General features: G+C 37.7%; 2 protein-coding genes across 7 annotated transcripts in view; both read left to right on the forward strand.

The window, feature by feature from the left end:
• Positions 1–20,258, forward strand: part of LOC128364132 (complement C1q-like protein 2) — a 50,034-nt gene extending 29,776 nt beyond the window's left edge. Inside the window, exons 3-6 of one of the 6 annotated variants that reach the window (XM_053324659.1) lie at positions 8,732–8,773; positions 9,508–9,570; positions 19,091–19,219; positions 19,822–20,258. In XM_053324659.1, coding sequence (XP_053180634.1) covers positions 8,732–8,773; positions 9,508–9,570; positions 19,091–19,219; positions 19,822–20,105 — 518 coding nt within the window. In that variant the 3' untranslated portion in view covers positions 20,106–20,258. Of the gene's footprint in view, positions 1–5,633; positions 5,697–8,731; positions 8,774–9,507; positions 9,571–9,715; positions 9,845–10,566; positions 10,989–19,090; positions 19,220–19,821 lie in introns of those variants that run through there. The other 5 variants (XM_053324661.1, XM_053324658.1, XM_053324660.1 and 2 more) reach the window with 5 other exon arrangements.
• The window catches only part of si:dkey-13n15.2 (protein transport protein Sec24C), a 54,810-nt gene that overhangs the window by 19,253 nt on the left and 15,198 nt on the right, over positions 1–20,359 (forward strand). The gene's annotated exons all lie outside the window — the stretch shown is intronic.

A 20,359-nucleotide genomic window follows, 5' to 3' on the forward strand; every position in this document is an offset into this window, starting at 1 on the left:
TTTTTTCTTGCCACTGTTGCTCATGTGGGAATGTTGGGTCTCTTTAAAGTTAAAACCTGAAGAGTTTAGGACCTGCTCTATGTGTGAAGTGCCTTGAGATAACTCTGTTGTGATTGTGATCACGTTAACAATTTGAAACCTGCTGACCATAAACATACTTCACAATAATATTAATGTTAAATGTGTTGACAGTGTTGGAGGGCAGAATGAACAACAGTGAAAACGAGGTGGAGGAGTTCAAGATAGAGAATGAAGGTAAACTGCTTATATCATTATTAAGAACAGTAGTAAGTAGCAAAATACACAGCTGCTTGTTTATTAGGTACACATACAGATATTTCAAGTTCCAGTTATGTAGATTATCTCCTTAAAACTAAAAATGTTAAATGTGTTCATAGTTTTTAAAGCCAGATTGAACACCAGTGAAAATGTGATGGAGGAGCTCAAGAAGGAGAACACAGGTAAACTACAATAATCAATAAAATGTAAAAACTGCTGAGTGCTGATCAATTATTAATCTGATTACTAATTTTGCCTTCTATATCAGATCTTCAATCCAGAGTAACAGCGAGTGAAGATAAGAGCACAGGTCAGCCTCCATAGTGATCATGTTAACATTTGAAACCTGCTGACCATAAACATACTTCACTATAATATTAATATTAAATGTGTTGACAGTGTTGGAGACCAGAATGAACACCAGTGAAAATGTGATGGAGGAGTTCAAGATAGAGAATGAAGGTAAACTGCTTATATCATTATTAAGAACAGTAGTAAGCAGCAAAATACACAGCTGCTAGTTTATTAGGTACACATACAGATATTTCAAATTCCAGTTATGTAGATTATCTCCTTTAAAATAAAAATGTTCAATTCAATCAGGCTTCCGACCTAACCACAGTACAGAAACAGCTCTTATTAGAGTGTTAAATGACATAAGGTTGAACACTGACTTAGGCAAGGTGTCAGTTCTGGTCCTGTTGGATCTCAGTGCTGCGTTCGACACTGTGGATCACAGTATACTGTTTTTGGGTTGACCATTGGCTGACCAAGGTTGGAAACTTGGGTAGGACTCAGCGGAACAGTCCTAGACTGGTTCAGGTCCTACTTGGAAGAGCGGAGTCACTTTGTGACCATTGGAAGTTATGAATCCGACCGAGTGGCTATGACATGTGGAGTTCCTCAGGGGTCAGTTCTTGGACCCCTTCTGTTCAGTCTATATATGCTGCCCTTGGGTCAAATTCTGCAGAACTCTAATGTAGACTGTCACAGTTATGCAGATGACACACAGATATACCTAGCACTGTCCCCAGATGACTACAGTCCAATACAGTCATTGTGTCACTGTTTAGAGCAAGTAACTAATTGGATGAACCAAAATTTCCTTCAATTAAATCAGGACAAACGTGAGGTCATTGTTTTTGGCAATAAAGAGAAGAGGATTGCTGTCAGTAAACATCTCAAGTCACTCTCTCTAAAAACTAGGGACCAAGTCCGAAACCTTGGCGTGCTGATAGACTCAGATCTAACTTTCAGCAGTCACATCAAATCAATCACCAAAACAGCCTTCTATCAGCTTAAGAACATATCCAGAGTGAAGGGTTTTATGTCTCAAACAGACCAAGAGAAGTTGATTCATGCTTTCATCTCAAGTAGACTCGACTACTGTAACGGTCTTCTGACTGGACTGCCACAAAAAAGCATTAAACAGCTGCAGCTCATTCAGAACGCTGCAGCTCGAGTTTTAACCAGAACAAAGAGATCAGAGCACATTACTCCAGTTCTAAAGTCTTTACACTGGCTCCCAGTCAGCTATAGAATAGATTTTAAAGTTCTGCTACTGGTCTACAAATCACTGAATGGTTTAGGTCCAGAATACATGAATGACATGTTAGTAGAATATAAACCCAGTAGAGCTCTGAGATCTACTGACTCAGGTCAGATAGTTGAACCCAGAGTTCAAACTAAACATGGTGAAGCAGTTTTTAGCTGTTATGCTGCACACAACTGGAACAAACTACCAGCAGAACTGAAATCAGCCCCAACTGTAAACATTTTTAAATCCAGGTTAAAAACATTTCTCTTCTCCTGTGCTTATGATTGAGCTCTTTTAAAGCACTTTACATTTGAATCTTTAATTTGCACTCTATGTCCTTTTAAATGATTTTAAAGCTAATCATTATTTTATGCTGCAATCTTATATTTGATGCTCTACTCTAGCATTTTATTTATGTCTTTCTATTTTTCTGTACTTTGTTTTTATTATGGGGGCGGGGGTTAGTTGTATGTTTTAATGTTTCTCAAATGACATGTTTTTCTGTTTTATGTAAAGCACATTGAGTTGCCATTGTGTATGAAATGCGCTTTATAAATAAAACTGCCTTTCCTTGCCTAAATGTGTTTATAGTTTTTAAAGCCAGATTGAACACCAGTGAAAATGTGATGGAGGAGCTGAAGAAGGAGAACACAGGTAAACTACAATTATCAATAAAATGTAAAAACTTTTCTTTTTTACTGTATTCGAGCAATGTGATTACATTTCTTATATATTAAGGTGTGGTTCATGATGAACTTTTGCCAGTTTTAATTCCCAAAATGAAGAGAAGTCAAAATTTATTAATATATTTAGCAGAGACAAGTTCAATATTAGGTTTTTTAATCTGCTGTTGATCAATTATTAATCTGATTATTAACTTTGCCTTCTATTGCAGATCTTCAATCCAGAGTAACAGCGAGTGAAGATAAGAGCACAGGTCAGCCTCCATAGTGATCATGTTAACAATTTGAAACCTGCTGACCATAAACATACTTCACAATAATATTAATGTTAAATGTGTTGACAGTGTTGGAGACCAGAATGAACACCAGTGAAAATGTGATGGAGGAGTTCAAGATAGAGAATGCAGGTAAACTGCTTATATCATTATTAAAAACAGCAGTAAGCTGCAAAATACACAGCTGCTAGTTTATTAGGTACACACACAGATATTTCAAATTCCAGTTATGTAGATTATCTCCTTTAAAATAAAAATGTTGAATGTGTTTATAGTTTTTAAAGCCAGATTGAACACCAGTGAAAATGTGATGGAGGAGCTCAAGAGTGAGAACACAGGTAAACTACGATAATAAATAAAATGCAAAACCTTTTCTTTTTTACTGTATTCGAGCAAAGAGAATACATTTATTTTATATTAATGTGTGGTTCATGATGAACATTTTCGAGTTTTAATCCCCACTATAATTGAAGAGAAGTCAAAAGATATTAATTTATTCAGCAGAGTTGAATTCAATATGATATATTTAATCTGCTGTTGATCAATTTTAAATCTTATTACTAATTTTGCCTTCTATTGCAGATCTTCAATCCAGAGTAACAGTGAGTGAAGATAAGAGCACAGGTCAGCCTCCATAGTGATCATGTTAACAATTTGAAACCTGCTGACCATAATCATACTTCACAATAATATTAATGTTAAATGTGTTGACAGTGTTGGAGGTCAGAATGAACACCAGTGAAAATGTGATGGAGGAGCTCAAGATAGAGAATGAAGGTAAACTGCTTATATCATTATTAAAAACAGCAGTAAGCTGCAAAATACACAGCTGCTAGTTTATTAGGTACACATACAGATATTTCAAGTTCCAGTTATGTAGATTATCTCCTTAAAAATAAAAATGTTAAATTCAATCAGGCTTCCGACCTAACCACAGTACAGAAACAGCTCTTATTAGATTGTTAAATGACATAAGGTTGAACACTGACTCAGGCAAGGTGTCAGTTCTGGTCCTGTTGGATCTCAGTGCTGCGTTTAACACTGTGGATCATAGTATACTGTTGAACAGGTTGGAAACATGGGCAGGACTCAGTGGAACAGTCCTAGACTGGTTCAGGTCCTACTTGGAAGAGCGGAGTTATTTTGTGACCATTGGAAGTTATGAATCTGATCGAGTGGCTATGACATGTGGAGTTCCTCAGGGGTCAGTTCTTGGACCCCTTCTGTTCAGTCTATATATGCTGCCCTTGGGTCAAATTCTGCAGAACTCTAAATGTAGACTATCACAGTTGTGCAGATGACACACAGATATACCTAGCACTGTCCCCAGATGACTACAGTCCAATACAGTCATTGTGTCACTGTTTAGAGCAAGTAACTAATTGGATGAACCAAAATTTCCTTCAATTAAATCAAGACAAAACTGAGGTCATTGTTTTGGCAATAAAGAGAAGAGGATTGCTGTCAGTAAACATCTCGAGTCACTCTCTCTAAAAACTAGGGACCAAGTCCGAAACCTTGGCGTGCTGATAGACTCAGATCTGACTTTCAGCAGTCACATCAAATCAATCACCAAACCAGCCTTCTATCAGCTTAAGAACATATCCAGAGTGAAGGGTTTTATGTCTCAAACAGACCGGGAGAAGTTGATTCATGCTTTCATCTCAAGTAGACTCGACTACTGTAACGGTCTTCTGACTGGACTGCCACAAAAAAGCATTAAACAGCTGCAGCTCATTCAGAACGCTGCAGCTCGAGTTTTAACCAGAACAAAGAGATCAGAGCACATTACTCCAGTTCTAAAGTCTTTACACTGGCTCCCAGTCAGCTATAGAATAGATTTTAAAGTTCTGCTACTGGTCTACAAATCACTGAATGGTTTAGGTCCAGAATACATGAATGACATGTTAGTAGAATATAAACCCAGTAGAGCTCTGAGATCTACTGACTCAGGTCAGATAGTTGAACCCAGAGTTCAAACTAAACATGGTGAAGCAGTTTTTAGCTGTTATGCTGCACACAACTGGAACAAACTACCAGCAGAACTGAAATCAGCCCCAACTGTGAACATTTTTAAATACAGGTTACAAACATTTCTCTTCTCCTGTGCTTATGATTGAGCTCTTTTAAAGCACTTTACATTTTAATCTTTAATTTGCACTCTATGTCCTTTTAAATGATTTTAAAGCTAATCATTATTTTATGCTGCAATCTTATATTTGATGCTCTACTCTAGCATTTTATTTATGTCTTTCTATTTTTCTGTACTTTGTTTTTATTATGGGGGCGGGGGTTAGTTGTATGTTTTAATGTTTCTCAAATGACATGTTTTTCTGTTTTATGTAAAGCACATTGAGTTGCCATTGTGTATGAAATGCGCTTTATAAATAAAACTGCCTTTCCTTGCCTAAATGTGTTTATAGTTTTTAAAGCCAGATTGAACACCAGTGAAAATGTGATGGAGGAGCTGAAGAAGGAGAACACAGGTAAACTACAATAATCAATAAAATGTAAAAACTTTTCTTTTTTACTGTATTCGAGCAATGTGATTACATTTCTTATATATTAAAGTGTGGTTCATGATGAACTTTTGCCAGTTTTAATTCCCAAAATGAAGAGAAGTCAAAATGTATTACTATATTTAGCAGAGACAAGTTCAATATTAGGTTTTTTAATCTGCTGTTGATCAATTATTAATCTGATTATTAACTTTGCCTTCTATTGCAGATCTTCAATCCAGAGTAACAGCGAGTGAAGATAAGAGCACAGGTCAGCCTCCATAGTGATCATGTTAACAATTTGAAACCTGCTGACCATAAACATACTTCACAATAATATTAATGTTAAATGTGTTGACAGTGTTGGAGGCCAGAATGAACACCAGTGAAAACGAGGTGGAGGAGCTCAAGAGTGAGAACACAGGTAAACTACGATAATAAATAAAATGCAAAACCTTTTCTTAGTTACTGTATTCGAGCAAAGAGAATACATTTATTTTATATTAATGTGTGGTTCATGATGAACATTTTCGAGTTTTAATCCCCACTATAATTGAAGAGAAGTCAAAAGATATTAATTTATTCAGCAGAGTTGAATTCAATATGATATATTTAATCTGCTGTTGATCAATTTTAAATCTTATTACTAATTTTGCCTTCTATTGCAGATCTTCAATCCAGAGTAACAGTGAGTGAAGATAAGAGCACAGGTCAGCCTCCATAGTGATCATGTTAACAATTTGAAACCTGCTGACCATAAACATACTTCACAATAATATTAATGTTAAATGTGTTGACAGTGTTGGAGGTCAGAATGAACAACAGTGAAAATGTGATGGAGGAGCTCAAGATAGAGAATGAAGGTAAACTGCTTATATCATTATTAAAAACAGCAGTAAGCTGCAAAATACACAGCTGCTAGTTTATTAGGTACACACACAGATATTTCAAATTCCAGTTATGTAGATTATCTCCTTAAAAATAAAAATGTTAAATTCAATCAGGCTTCTGACCTAACCACAGTACAGAAACAGCTCTTATTAGATTGTTAAATGACATAAGGTTGAACACTGACTCAGGCAAGGTGTCAGTTCTGGTCCTGTTGGATCTCAGTGCTGCGTTTAACACTGTGGATCATAGTATACTGTTGAACAGGTTGGAAACATGGGCAGGACTCAGTGGAACAGTCCTAGACTGGTTCAGGTCCTACTTGGAAGAGCGGAGTTATTTTGTGACCATTGGAAGTTATGAATCTGATCGAGTGGCTATGACATGTGGAGTTCCTCAGGGGTCAGTTCTTGGACCCCTTCTGTTCAGTCTATATATGCTGCCCTTGGGTCAAATTCTGCAGAACTCTAATGTAGACTATCACAGTTATGCAGATGACACACAGATATACCTAGCACTGTCCCCAGATGACTACAGTCCAATACAGTCATTGTGTCACTGTTTAGAGCAAGTAACTAATTGGATGAACCAAAATTTCCTTCAATTAAATCAAGACAAAACTGAGGTCATTGTTTTTGGCAATAAAGAGAAGAGGATTGCTGTCAGTAAACATCTCGAGTCACTCTCTCTAAAAACTAGGGACCAAGTCCGAAACCTTGGCGTGCTGATAGACTCAGATCTGACTTTCAGCAGTCACATCAAATCAATCACCAAAACAGCCTTCTATCAGCTTAAGAACATATCCAGAGTGAAGGGTTTTATGTCTCAAACAGACCGGGAGAAGTTGATTCATGCTTTCATCTCAAGTAGACTCGACTACTGTAACGGTCTTCTGACTGGACTGCCACAAAAAAGCATTAAACAGCTGCAGCTCATTCAGAACGCTGCAGCTCGAGTTTTAACCAGAACAAAGAGATCAGAGCACATTACTCCAGTTCTAAAGTCTTTACACTGGCTCCCAGTCAGCTATAGAATAGATTTTAAAGTTCTGCTACTGGTCTACAAATCACTGAATGGTTTAGGTCCAGAATACATGAATGACATGTTAGTAGAATATAAACCCAGTAGAGCTCTGAGATCTACTGACTCAGGTCAGATAGCTGAACCCAGAGTTCAAACTAAACATGGTGAAGCAGTTTTTAGCTGTTATGCTGCACACAACTGGAACAAACTACCAGCAGAACTGAAATCAGCCCCAACTGTAAACATTTTTAAATCCAGGTTAAAAACATTTCTCTTCTCCTGTGCTTATGATTGAGCTCTTTTAAAGCACTTTACATTTGAATCTTTAATTTGCACTCTATGTCCTTTTAAATGATTTTAAAGCTAATTATTATTTTATGCTGCAATCTTATATTTGATGCTCTACTCTAGCATTTTATTTATGTCTTTCTATTTTTCTGTACTTTGTTTTTATTATGGGGGCGGGGGTTAGTTGTATGTTTTAATGTTTCTCAAATGACATGTTTTTCTGTTTTATGTAAAGCACATTGAGTTGCCATTGTGTATGAAATGCGCTTTATAAATAAAACTGCCTTTCCTTGCCTAAATGTGTTTATAGTTTTTAAAGCCAGATTGAACACCAGTGAAAATGTGATGGAGGAGCTGAAGAAGGAGAACACAGGTAAACTACAATTATCAATAAAATGTAAAAACTTTTCTTTTTTACTGTATTCGAGCAATGTGATTACATTTCTTATATATTAAGGTGTGGTTCATGATGAACTTTTGCCAGTTTTAATTCCCAAAATGAAGAGAAGTCAAAAGATATTTATCTATTTAGCAGAGACAAGTTCAATATTAGGTTTTTTAATCTGCTGTTGATCAATTATTAATCTGATTATTAATTTTGCCTTCTATTGCAGATCTTCAATCCAGAGTAACAGCGAGTGAAGATAAGAGCACAGGTCAGTCTCCATAGTGATCATGTTAACAATTTGAAACCTGCTGACCATAAACATACTTCACAATAATATTAATATTAACTGTGTTGACAGTGTTGGAGACCAGAATGACCACCAGTGAAAATGAGGTGGAGGAGCTCAAGACCGAAAATGCAGGTAAGCTGCTTATATCATTATTAAAAACAGCAGTAGGTTGCAAAATACACAGTTGCTAGTTTATTAGTTATACACACAGATATTTCAAATTCCAGTTATGTAGATTATCTCCTTTAAAATAAATACGTTGAATGTGTTCACAGTTTTGAAGGCCAGAATGAAAACCAGTGAAAATGTGATGGAGGAGCTCAAGAGTGAGAACACAGGTAAACTACAATAATAAATAAAATGCAAAACCTTTTCTTTTTTACTGTATTCGAGCAAAGAGAATACATTTATTTTATATGAATGTGTGGTTCATGATGAACATTTTCGAGTTTTAATCCCCACTAAAATTGAAGAGAAGTCAAAAGATATTAATTTATTCAGCAGAGTTGAATTCAATATGATATATTTAATCTGGCTGTTGATCAATTATTAATCTGATTATTAATTTTGTCTTCTATTGCAGATCTTCAATCCAGAGTAACAGCAAGTGAAGATAAGAGCACAGGTCAGCCTCCATAGTGATCATGTTAACAATTTGAAACCTGCTGACCATAAACATACTTCACAATAATATTAATGTTAAATGTGTTGACAGTGTTGGAGACCAGAATGAACACCAGTGAAAATGAGGTGGAGGAGCTGAAGATAGACAATGCAGGTGAACTGCTTATATCATTATTAAAAACAGCAGTAGGTTGCAAAATACACAGCTGCTAGTTTATTAGGTACATATACAGATATTTGAATTTCCAGTTATGTAGATTATCTCCTTTAAATAAAAATGTTAAATGTGTTGACAGTGTTGGAGACCAGAATGAACACCTATGAAAATGTGATGGATGAGCTGAAGAAGGAGAACACAGGTAAACTACAATAATAAATAAAATGTAAAAACTTTACTTTTTTACTTTATTCAAGCAATGTGATTACATTTATTTTATATTAATGTGTGGTTCATGATGAACTTTTGCCAGTTTTAATTCCCAAAGTGACTGAAGAGAACCAAAAGATATTAATCTATTTAGCAGAGACAAGTTCAATATTAGGTTTTTAATCTGATTGTTGATCAATTATTAATCTGATTATTAATTTTTCCTTCTATTGCAGATCTTCAATCCAGAGTAACAGCGAGTGAAGATAAGAGCACAGGTCAGCCTCCATAGTGATCATGTTAACAATTTGAAACCTGCTGACCATAAACATACTTCACAATAATATTAATGTTAAATGTGTTGACAGTGTTGGAGGCCAGAATGAACACCAGTGAAAAAGAGGTGGAGGAGCTGAAGAGACAGAATGCAGGTAAACTGCTTATATCATTATTAAGGAGTAACATCAGTTTCTATGAATACTATTCACCAAAAGAGACACAATACAATTTGTTCATCAACTGTTTATAAGTGGAGCTATTTTTTTCCTCTATGTGAATCTTCTCACATTCACACAGACCGACCAAAGCTGGCGTTCTCATTTGGTCTCACTAATGCTGGACGTATTGGACCCTTCAATAATGACATCACACTTAAGTTCAGTAAAGTCTTCACCAACCTTGGTCAGGCCTACAGTACATCTACAGGTACTCATCTCTTTCTGCTACACACAAATTAACTATTATAATGTAATGAACTCATTATAATTTGTTTATTAGATGTTTTTAATATGTATTAATTGTTACAGCTTTCACTGCATCTTTTGTAATTGCTTTTTTCTCCACTATGGCTCCAGCTGCACACTTGGTTGTTTGAGGAGGAGGAATTTGTCTTTGAATTGGCTCCTTTGAGATTTCACCAATTTTACCTTTTACAGTGCATCATAACACTTTTAATGTAGTTTCTCTGTGTCCTCTCAGAGGGCTTGAGCCAGGGCGTTGGTACTTTGCTAATATTGAGTCATGTATGTGATTTTGTGTTATGTAATTACATTTAATTTAATTACTGATAAGGTTCTCATAATGAAGTGAGTTTCTCCTTTATGTAGTGAAATGTTCTGCAAAGGCTTTGACAGGTTTTTGGTCTCAAGGTGATCACTTATATCTCTCTGTTATATCACTTTCTATAAACATTATGGGATGCAAACTGACTCACTGAATGTGTAACTGAGAGCTCTCAACTTTTACAGACTATACAGTCGCTGGGTGATGTTAACAAAGCAAGAGCACTGAACAACAATTCCTTCAGATTAGACAAACCCACCTACAGCAGCCTGACCAAAGTATTGAGAAGCAACAGCTTACTGAACTTAGAGAAGAGGTAGTTCAACAGCAGGAAAAAGCCTCACTGATTTTCTCCTCTGATGCAGGTGTCTTCACAGCCCCAGTCAGAGGAGTCTACTTCTTCTCATTCACTACAGTGGATAACCGGGGTGATGTCAATAGTCATGTTCAACTCTATCACAATGGCAGGAGTGTGTTGTCGAGTTATACGCACACTGTTGTTTATGGCTGGAACAGTGGTTCTAATTCAATGGTTCTTCAGCTGGAAAAGGGTGATCGGGTCAACATGATTTTACGTGGCGGCTCTAGTGTATACGATGATAATGATGATCGTAGTTCCTTTAACGGATTTCTGCTTTTTCCACTGTGAGACTAAAACATGAGAATTTCTTTACTCCCAAATTTTTCCTATAGCCTACAAACAAGTCATACAGTATTCATATGAAAGGATGCACATTGTTTCTGTGTTGGCTTTGCTCTGCAACAAACTACATTTGAAATAAAAGAATGACTATGAGGTTGAAGTGCTGAATCTTGCTTTAATTTGGGTATATTTAAACCTGAGTCTGGGAAAACCAACACATACACACACAAAAAGATCAGACACTGAAGTCACACTGAAATTGGGCTAACTTCCGGTCAAATAATTAATGCCATATTCATTTATTGTTACTAGGGCCCTACCGATCCTGGATTTTTGGGCCGATGCCAATACAGATATAACAGAGCAAAAAAGTTCTGATATCCATATATTGGCTGATAATGTTATGTACCAAATATATATATAATCTTTTTTTTCTCTTTTTTTTTTACAATGATCCCTCTAATGTGATTATCAAAGCCTTACAAAGTTATGTAATGGAGACAGTTTCACTGTTAAACTTGTTCCCAGCAGTGATTACTGTTTCATTGCACTGATGTCATTTTATACAATAAATATGAATAGCTATGAATAAAAACAATGCACAGAACAAAAATAAACATTTATATATAAAACTTGAATTAAGAACAAAAGTCCAATAGACATAAAATGCTGCATATATAACTTTAAACATTAAAAAAAATATCGGCACATATTGGACGACATATTCACCGATACCGATATATGTGTGATAGGTCAGTATCAGCCAATAATATCAGCTGACCTATATATTAATTGGGCTATAATTGTTACATCCCATTATTCAATTATAAGGGGCTAACATTGTTGGGTTTTGGCTCCTCAACACTGCAGCATCAATAACAATACAACAACAATAGAAACAGCAGTAAAATAGTACTAATGAATTCAATAAAAATATAAATAATGTGTAGTGTGTGTAAACTGCTGTATCTAAGCCTCTGTATTAACATATGTCTGTAATTAACTGTCGGTTTTAGGTTTTATCTCTGATGTAGTCTCGGGGATCCTATCTGATACGATTTAGTTATTCCATAATTGTCTATAATGAAGATTAACAGTGAAGAGTTTGAAACCTATTAATAGCCATTCTTATACTTTCTCCTATTGGGCTAACATCTAGTCAATTAAATAATTCAGTATTAATTTAATGGTACAACCCATTATTCAACTATTAAGGGTAAAATTGTTGGGTTTCAGCTTCTCAACACTGCAGCAACAACAGTAAAACAGTACAATAGAAATAGCAGTAAAATACAATAAATATATAAATAATGTATAGTAGGTGTCAATTCTGTATGTATTCTGGTAAATAATCGTGAAAGTTAAAAAAGATTCAGGGCAAATTAGGGGTTGATTATCTCTGTATTAAATAATGTGTTTCATTAAGTGTTTTAGGTTTCAACTCTGAAGGAAATGTAGAAATGCGGAAGTGCATCGTCGTGATTCATTCAATTCATTCGATTTTTTCATTCATTCATTTAATTTTTTGTGTGTGACATGCTAACACACATGTTGCAGAGCCTCCCACATGCAGATTCACAAGATCATATAATGATGAACTAGCCCAAGTTCAGCAGCATCAGTATAGTTTAAAAAACAGCAGCAAGACCAGATGCACTAAAGCAAAAAGTGTAGCACTTAATCATCCATAAAGAGTCCAATTATCTTTATATCACATTATGGTATTGCAACAACCAGACAAGCAACCAGTTGATTTAACACTAACAATAAGAAAGTGCATGTAAATACTTAAACTCATCATGTGTAGAAATCCATAGAAAACACAAATCTAACAAAATTACCCTTCTGCATCCACAAAAAACAAGATACAAATAATTGACAATTTAAACTCCATGGATACTCAGTATGTAATTAATGATAGATTAATCAAGCCTCTCTTTGGAGAAGTTTCTTCTCCTTACTCTCTCCTTCAACAGTGGCCTAACAGCTTCAATACCCATGAACTGTAGCTTACAAACTCCATAGTCAGCAGTATTAAAGTGTCTGGCAACAGGAGACATCTGTTCCTTATTTATGATACTACTCTTATGTTCAATTCTCTTTTAGTCTTGCCCACATAAACACAAAGACATTTAAACAGGTAGATTGCTCGCTTTGAGCTACTACCTTATCGTGGTGGAGGGGTTTGCGTGTTCCAATGACCCCAGGAGCTCAGTTGCCGGGGGCTTTATGCCCCTGGTAGGGTCACCTATGGCAAACAGGTCCGGGGGGAGGGACCAGACAAATCGTAGCTCACAAGAACCTTATAATGAATACGATATATGGTCCTCTGGTTCCCTTGCCCGGACGTGGATCACCGGGGGTCCCCCCTGGAGCCAGGCCTTAGGGTGGGGCTCAATGGCGAGCGCCTGGTGGCCAGGCCTTCACCTATTGGTGCCGGTATGTTGGAGTTGGTGAGTTGGCTCCGATGGTGGGGGAGGATGCCAGTCGGACCTGGCAAACCCAAACATATTGTGAGGGTCTGCTGGGAACGTCTGGCAGAGTCTCCTGTCAGAGAGAGTTTCAACTCACACCTCCGGGAGAGCTTCGACCACGTACCGGGGGAGACGGGAGCCATGTTCCGTGCCTCCATTGTTAAGGCGGCCGACCGGAGCTGTGGCTGCAAGGTGGTCAGTGCCTGCCGTGGCGGCAATCCCCGAACCCGCCGGTGGACTCCAGCGGTGAGGGATGCCGTCAAGCTGAAGAAGGAGTCCTATAGGGCCTTTTTGGCATGTGGGACTCCGCTTGGCAGCAGACAGGTACCTGCAGGCCAAGCGGAGTGCAGCTGCGGCGGTCACTGAGGCAAAAACCCGGACATGGGAGGATTCGGCATGGCCATGGAAAAAGACTTCCGGATGGCTTTGAAGAGATTCTGGACCACCATCCGGCGTCCCAGGAGGGGGAAGCAGTGCATCATCAACTCTGTGTATGGTGGGGATGGTGCGCTGCTGACCTCGACTCGGGTGTGGGCTCTCCTATCTATGGTCAAAAAGCTCCTCGGTGGCAGGGCCCCGGGGGTGGATGAGATCCGCCCCTAGTTCCTTAAGGACCTGGATGTTGTGGGCTGTCATGGTTGACACGACTCTGCAGCATCACGTGGACATCGGGGGCAGTGACTCTGGATTGGCAGACTATAGGGGGTCACACTCCTCAGCCTCTCTGGTAAGGTCTATTCGAGGGTACTGGAGAGGACCTCAGATTCAGGAGAACCTCAGATTCAGGAGGAGCAGTGTGGTTTTCGTCTGGGCCATGGAACTGTGGACCAGCTCTCCACCCTCTGCAGGATCCTTGAGGGTGCATGGGAGTTGGCCCAACCAGTCCACATGTGTTTTGTGGACCTGGAGAAGGCATTCGACCGTGTCCCTTGTGGGAATCCTGTGGTTCTCCAGGAGTACGGGGTATCGGACCCTATGATACGGGCCGTCCGTTCCCGGTATGACCGGTGTCACAGCTTGGTTCGCATTGTCGGTAATAAGCTGGACTCGTTTCCGGTGGGGGTTGGACTCCACCAGGGCCGCCCTTTGTCACCGATCCTGTTCATAACTTTTATGGACAGGATTTCTAGGCCATCCAGGGCGTTGAGGGGTTCCGGTTTGGTGATCTCAGGATTGGGTCACTGCTTTTTGCATCAGGAGGGAACTCGGAGTAGACCCGCTGCTCCTCCGCGTCGAGAGGAGCCAGATGAGGTGGCTCGGGCATCTAGTCAGGTGCCTCCCGGACACCTCCCTGGTGAGGTGTTCAGGGCACGTCCCACCGGTAGGAGTCCTCGGGGTAGACCCAGGACATACTGGAGAGACTATGTCTCACGACTGGGCTGGGAATGCCTCGGGATCCCCCCGGAAGAACAAGACGAAGTGGCTGGGGAGAGGGAAGTCTGGGCTTTCCTGCTTAGGATGCTGCCCCCGCGACCCGACCCCGGATAAGCGGCCAGAAGATGGATAGATGGATTGCTCGCTTTAATTTTTATGTCTGTATGGGGATGTAAAAAGTGTTCCCTTTTGACATTACAATTCACACAGTTAGAACAAGGATAATTTTGTTGGGGAAAGAGAGCTTAAAAATGATTTTTTAAATCCACAGTCCAAAACCTAAAAGACATTCCGTTTGCAAACCTATAAAACACAAAAAGTTGGAACCAGAGAATTCTTCTTTTGCTTGAAAAAAGTTTAAAAATGATTAATTGATCATCAAAAATGTCACTTACTAATTCTCTGTCAGTCTACTAATTGTTTCAGCTGTAGTACAGATTCAGTCTCTACTAGAGCAGCCACTATGCACATTGCAGTTCTGAGCAGTTTTTGGTGTTCACTGGTCTATTCTTGTCAGTGTAGTGCTTGGTGATGTTCTTCAGGCAATGGTGTCTTTGAGATATTTTTTATGAGCGTCAGAAATAAAAATGTAATGTTTTAATGAAGAGGGCTTCTCTCTGCTAGACCTTATATTGCATATATATTGCCTATATATTATAAATATTTCCTGAATTCAAACTCCTTACTACTAATTATTCCAGCTTATACTGGGTAGCAACTTTTACATATCAATAAATTACATTTTGCAGATTTCTAAAAGAGAGGTTTACAATTGTTCAAGTCTGTCAATAGTCAGAAGCCCAAATGAGAACTGACATAGGTTTTCTTGCTCTAATCATTCCTCCTGTTCATACTGACCTCTAGAAGATCCCTTCATAATGCACTTACAAAGTAAAGTGATGGAGGCCAAAATCCACAGTCCTTTTTCTGCACAAAAAAGTATTTAAAAGTCTATCAGAAGCTAATATGAAGCTTCAGTCGTCGTTTTTTAATGCCAAAGTCTTTCTTTTTGTAACTATACTTGTGTAAAGTGCCTTGAGATGACTTATTATTATTTATTGATTATACTTTCACTACAGCTCAACAAGGAAACGCAAAGAGGAAATTTGATGCTAAAAAGACTAAATGTGGCAGATATCCGCTTGATGTGACTAACTCAGACTGCTGAAGCCTCATTCAAGCTTCAAATAAAGCTTTACATTTTTTGATTGATTTGATAGATTTTTTGCACAAAATGACTGTTTGGACACACTGTGGACCTTTACCTCATCACTTATATTAAAAAGCACATATGAACGGGATCTTGAAATAGCCAGTATGAACAGGAGGAATGAATACAGCAGGGAAAACTTTTATCAGTGTTTGTTTGGGCTAACCTTAGGCACCAGATGGTTTGTTACACAGTAACATCTGATAAGTCTTCCTTGGAAACTGGAAAAGAGCAGGCAGGAAGACCTGATGAGATGGATTCTCATGTGATGTTGTGATCTTGTGACCTCATTTAAATTCACTACAGTTTTAGATTGATATGGTTGCAGCTCTCAGCACTAATAATTTAGATAATTAAATCATTTTTTAAACTGTAGCTGGAAATCTACATCTCTCTCTCTCTCTCTCTCTCTCTCTCTCTCTCTCTCTCTCTCTCTCTCTCTCTCTCTCTCAGATGGCACACAAAGTCATACAGTAACACTCTGTGGATCCATATATTCACCCTAGAGCTTTAAACTGCAGCAGAGTCTTACACATACATGTTTAGTTTATGTTTTTTGTTGTGTTGGATTTGCAATAAATGCTTTAAGACAAATACAAATACGTATCAGATGGACCATGACCCAGACTCTTTACAAACAAAGAGTCTGGGAAACAAACACATACATACTTATGAAAAATAAAACACTGACATTGCTCTAATCATCTCTTTACACTACAAACTTTCAAACTTACCAATGATTTTGAAAGAACATCATTCTAACTTGTTGTTTGCTTTAAGCTCAGTGTTCAAGGATCGTTGGTGTTATTTTTGCATTCCTTATCAAAGACACCTGTTTAATTCTCATACAGCAGTTCAGTGACCTGTTTTACGTGGATATAAAGACGGAACTGAAGGAGTGGTGTCAGACTGCATCTTGCTGTCTAAAGAGGTGATATTTCACAATGAGGCGTGCTGCAGCTTTTCTGGTGTTGCTGCTCTGTCTGTACTGGACGAGGGCTCAGGGTGAGAGTGGAGGGGTGACAGGGAATGATATCACTCAGACGGAGGTTCAGTCTGAGATCCTGGGTGTCATAGCAACCAGTGATCAGACCAACATCACCCCTGACATCTGGGCTGAGCTGAAGGAGCTGAGAGACATGGCCATCAAACACAGTGTGGAGCTGAGCAACAGCAAGAGCAAGATGGAGAAGCTGGAGCAGGAGAATACAGGTTCATTCACATAGTGATCAACAAATTCATGCAATGTTCACATAAACATTACTTTTAGGAGTAATTTACTGCTTTTATTCCAGCCATACAGGCCAGACTGACAACCAGTGAAAGCAAGAATGCAGGTAGATATTTATATTTTATTAAATTATATATGATTAATTTATGTTTGTGATTTTTTCTTTCAAATTCAAGAATTAAATGTAACCACTTCTTTCACATGTTTAGTGAGATTTATATCTAAGATTCAAAATAAATGTTTTTGTGAAAAAGTTTAAATGTGTTGACAGTGTTGGAGTGCAAAATGACCGCCAGTGATAATGTGGTCAAAGATCTCCAGAGAGAGAACACAGGTAAGCTACAACAATCAATAAAATGTAAAAAAAAATAATATATATATATATATATATATATATATATATATATACTGTAACCCTAACCCAGTTTTAATTCCCAAAGTGACTGAAGAGAAGTCAAAAGATATTTATTTATTTAGCAGAGATTATTAGATTTTTAGTCTGCTGTTGATCAATTAATAATATGATTATTAATTTTGCCTTTTTTTGCAGATCTTCAATCCAGAGTAACAACATTTGAAGATAAGAGCACAGGTCAGCCTCCATAGTGATCATGTTAACAATTTGAAACCTGCTGACCATAAACATACTTCACAATAATATTAATGTTAAATGTGTTGACAGTGTTGGAGACCAGAATGACCGCCAATGAAAACGAGATGGTGAAGCTCAAGATAGAGAATGCAGGTAAACTGATTATATCATTATTAAAAACAGCAGTAAACTGCAAAATACACAGTTGCTAGTTTATTAGTTATACACACAAATATTTCAAGTTCCAGTTATGTAGATTATCTCCTTTAAAATAAAAATGTTGAATGTGTTCACAGTCTTAAAGGCCAGATTGAAAACCAGTGAAAATGTGATGGAGGAGCTCAAGAAGGAGAACACAGGTAAACTACAATAATCAATAAATGTAAATATATTTAATCTGAGTGTTGATCAATTATTAATCTGATTATTAATTTTGCCTTCTATTGCAGATCTTCAATCCAGAGTAACAGCGAGTGAAGATAAGAGCACAGGTCAGCCTCCATAGTGATCATGTTAACAATTTGAAACCTGTTGACCATAAACATACTTCACTATAATATTAATGTTAAATGTGTTGACAGTGTTGGAAACCAGAATGAACACCAGTGAAAACTATGTGGAGGAACTGAATAGACTGAGTGCAGGTAAACTGCTTATATCATTATTAAAAACAGCAGTAAGCTGCTAAATACACAGCTGCTAGTTTATTAGGTACATATACGGGTTTTTCAAGTTGTAGTTATGTAGATTATCTCCTTTAAAATAAAAATGTTAAATGTGTTCATAGTTGCGACAGCCAGATTGAACACCAGTGAAAATATGATGGAGGAGCTCAAGAAGGAGAACACAGGTAAACTACAATAACCAATAAAATGTAAAAACTGCTGCCTGCTGAACAATTATTAATCTGATTATTCATTTTTCCTTCTATTGCAGATCTTCAATCCAGAGTAACTGCGAGTGAAGATAAGAGCACAGGTCAGCCTCCATAGTGATCATGTTAACAATTTGAAACCTGTTGACCATAAACATACTTCACAATAATATTAATGTTAAATGTGTTGACAGTGTTGGAGACCAGAATGACCGCCAGTGAAAACGAGGTGGAGGAGCTGAAGAGACAGATTGCAGGTAAACTGCTTATATCATTATTAAAGAGTAACTTCATCCAGTAATCAGCCTGCTTGTACTGCCGTCTCACAGAAGCTCCATGCTCCGTTCAAAAAGTCCAAATGCAACAGGATCAGAGTAACATCAGTTTCTATGAATACTATTCACCAAAAGAGCCACAACACAATTTGTTCATCAACTGTTTATAAGTGGAGCAATTTTTTTCTCTATGTGAATCTTCTCACATTCACACAGACCAACCAAAGGTGGCGTTCTCACTTGGTCTCACTAACAGCGGACAAGTTGGACCCTTCAATACTGACATCACACTTAAGTTCAGTAAAGTCTTCGCCCACCTTGGTCAGGCCTACAGTCCAACTACAGGTACTCATCTCTTTCTGCTAGACACACAAATTAACTATTATAATGTAATGAACTCATTATAATTAGTTTGTTAGATGTTTTTAATATGTATTAATTGTTACAACTTTCACTCCATATTTTGTAATTGCTTTTTTCTCCACTATGGCTCCAGCTGCACACTTGGTTGTTTGAGGAGGAGGAATTTCTCTTTGAATTGGTTTATGCAGTTTAGTGAAACCTTTTCAAAACCTTTTCACAGACATTTACAGATAGTTTACAAAACACAAGAGAATGAAATGTTCTGCAAAGACTTTGACAGGCTTTGGGTCTGTTTTAAGGTGATCACTTATATCTCTCTGTTATATCACTTTCTATGAAACATTATGGGATGCAAACTGACTCACTGAATGTGTAACTGAGAGCTCTCAACTCTTACAGACTATACAGTCGCTGGGTAATGTGATGTTAACAAAGCAAGAGCACTGAACAACAATTCCTTCAGATTAGACAAACCCACCTACAGCAGCCTGACCAAAGTATTGAGAAGCAACAGCTTACTGAACTTAGAGAAGAGGTAGTTCAACAGCAGGAAAAAGCCTCACTGATTTTCTCCTCTGATGCAGGTCTCTTCACAGCCCCAGTCAGAGGAGTCTACTACTTCTCATTCAATATAATGGATCAACGGAAGAACGTATGGACTGGTGTTTATCTCTATCACAATGACAAGAGACTGTTGTTAAATGATGATTACAATGATGAACATGCCAATAACAGAATTTCTAATTCACTGGCTCTTCAGCTGGAAAAAGGAGATTTGGTCTACATGGTTTTACCTGCCCACCGTAGTGTATTCGATGATGCCAATGATCATACTACCTTTAATGGATTTCTCCTTTTTCCACTGTGAGACTAAAACATGAGAATTTCTTTACCTCCAAAGTTTTTTGGCATAGTCTATAAACAAGTCATACAGTATTCATATGTATATGAAAGGATGCACATTGTTGCTGTGTTGGCTTTGCTCTGTAACAAACTACATTTGAAATAAAAGATTGTTGAAGTTAAGTTAAAGTGCTGACTCTGACTTTAATTTTGGATATTTAATCGTCATTCTTATACGTTAACTTCTAGTCAATTAAATAATTCAGTATTCATTTATTG

Source organism: Scomber japonicus, chromosome 9 (assembly GCF_027409825.1).
Source record: "Scomber japonicus isolate fScoJap1 chromosome 9, fScoJap1.pri, whole genome shotgun sequence".
In the NCBI taxonomy this organism is placed as follows: Eukaryota; Metazoa; Chordata; class Actinopteri; order Scombriformes; family Scombridae; genus Scomber; species Scomber japonicus.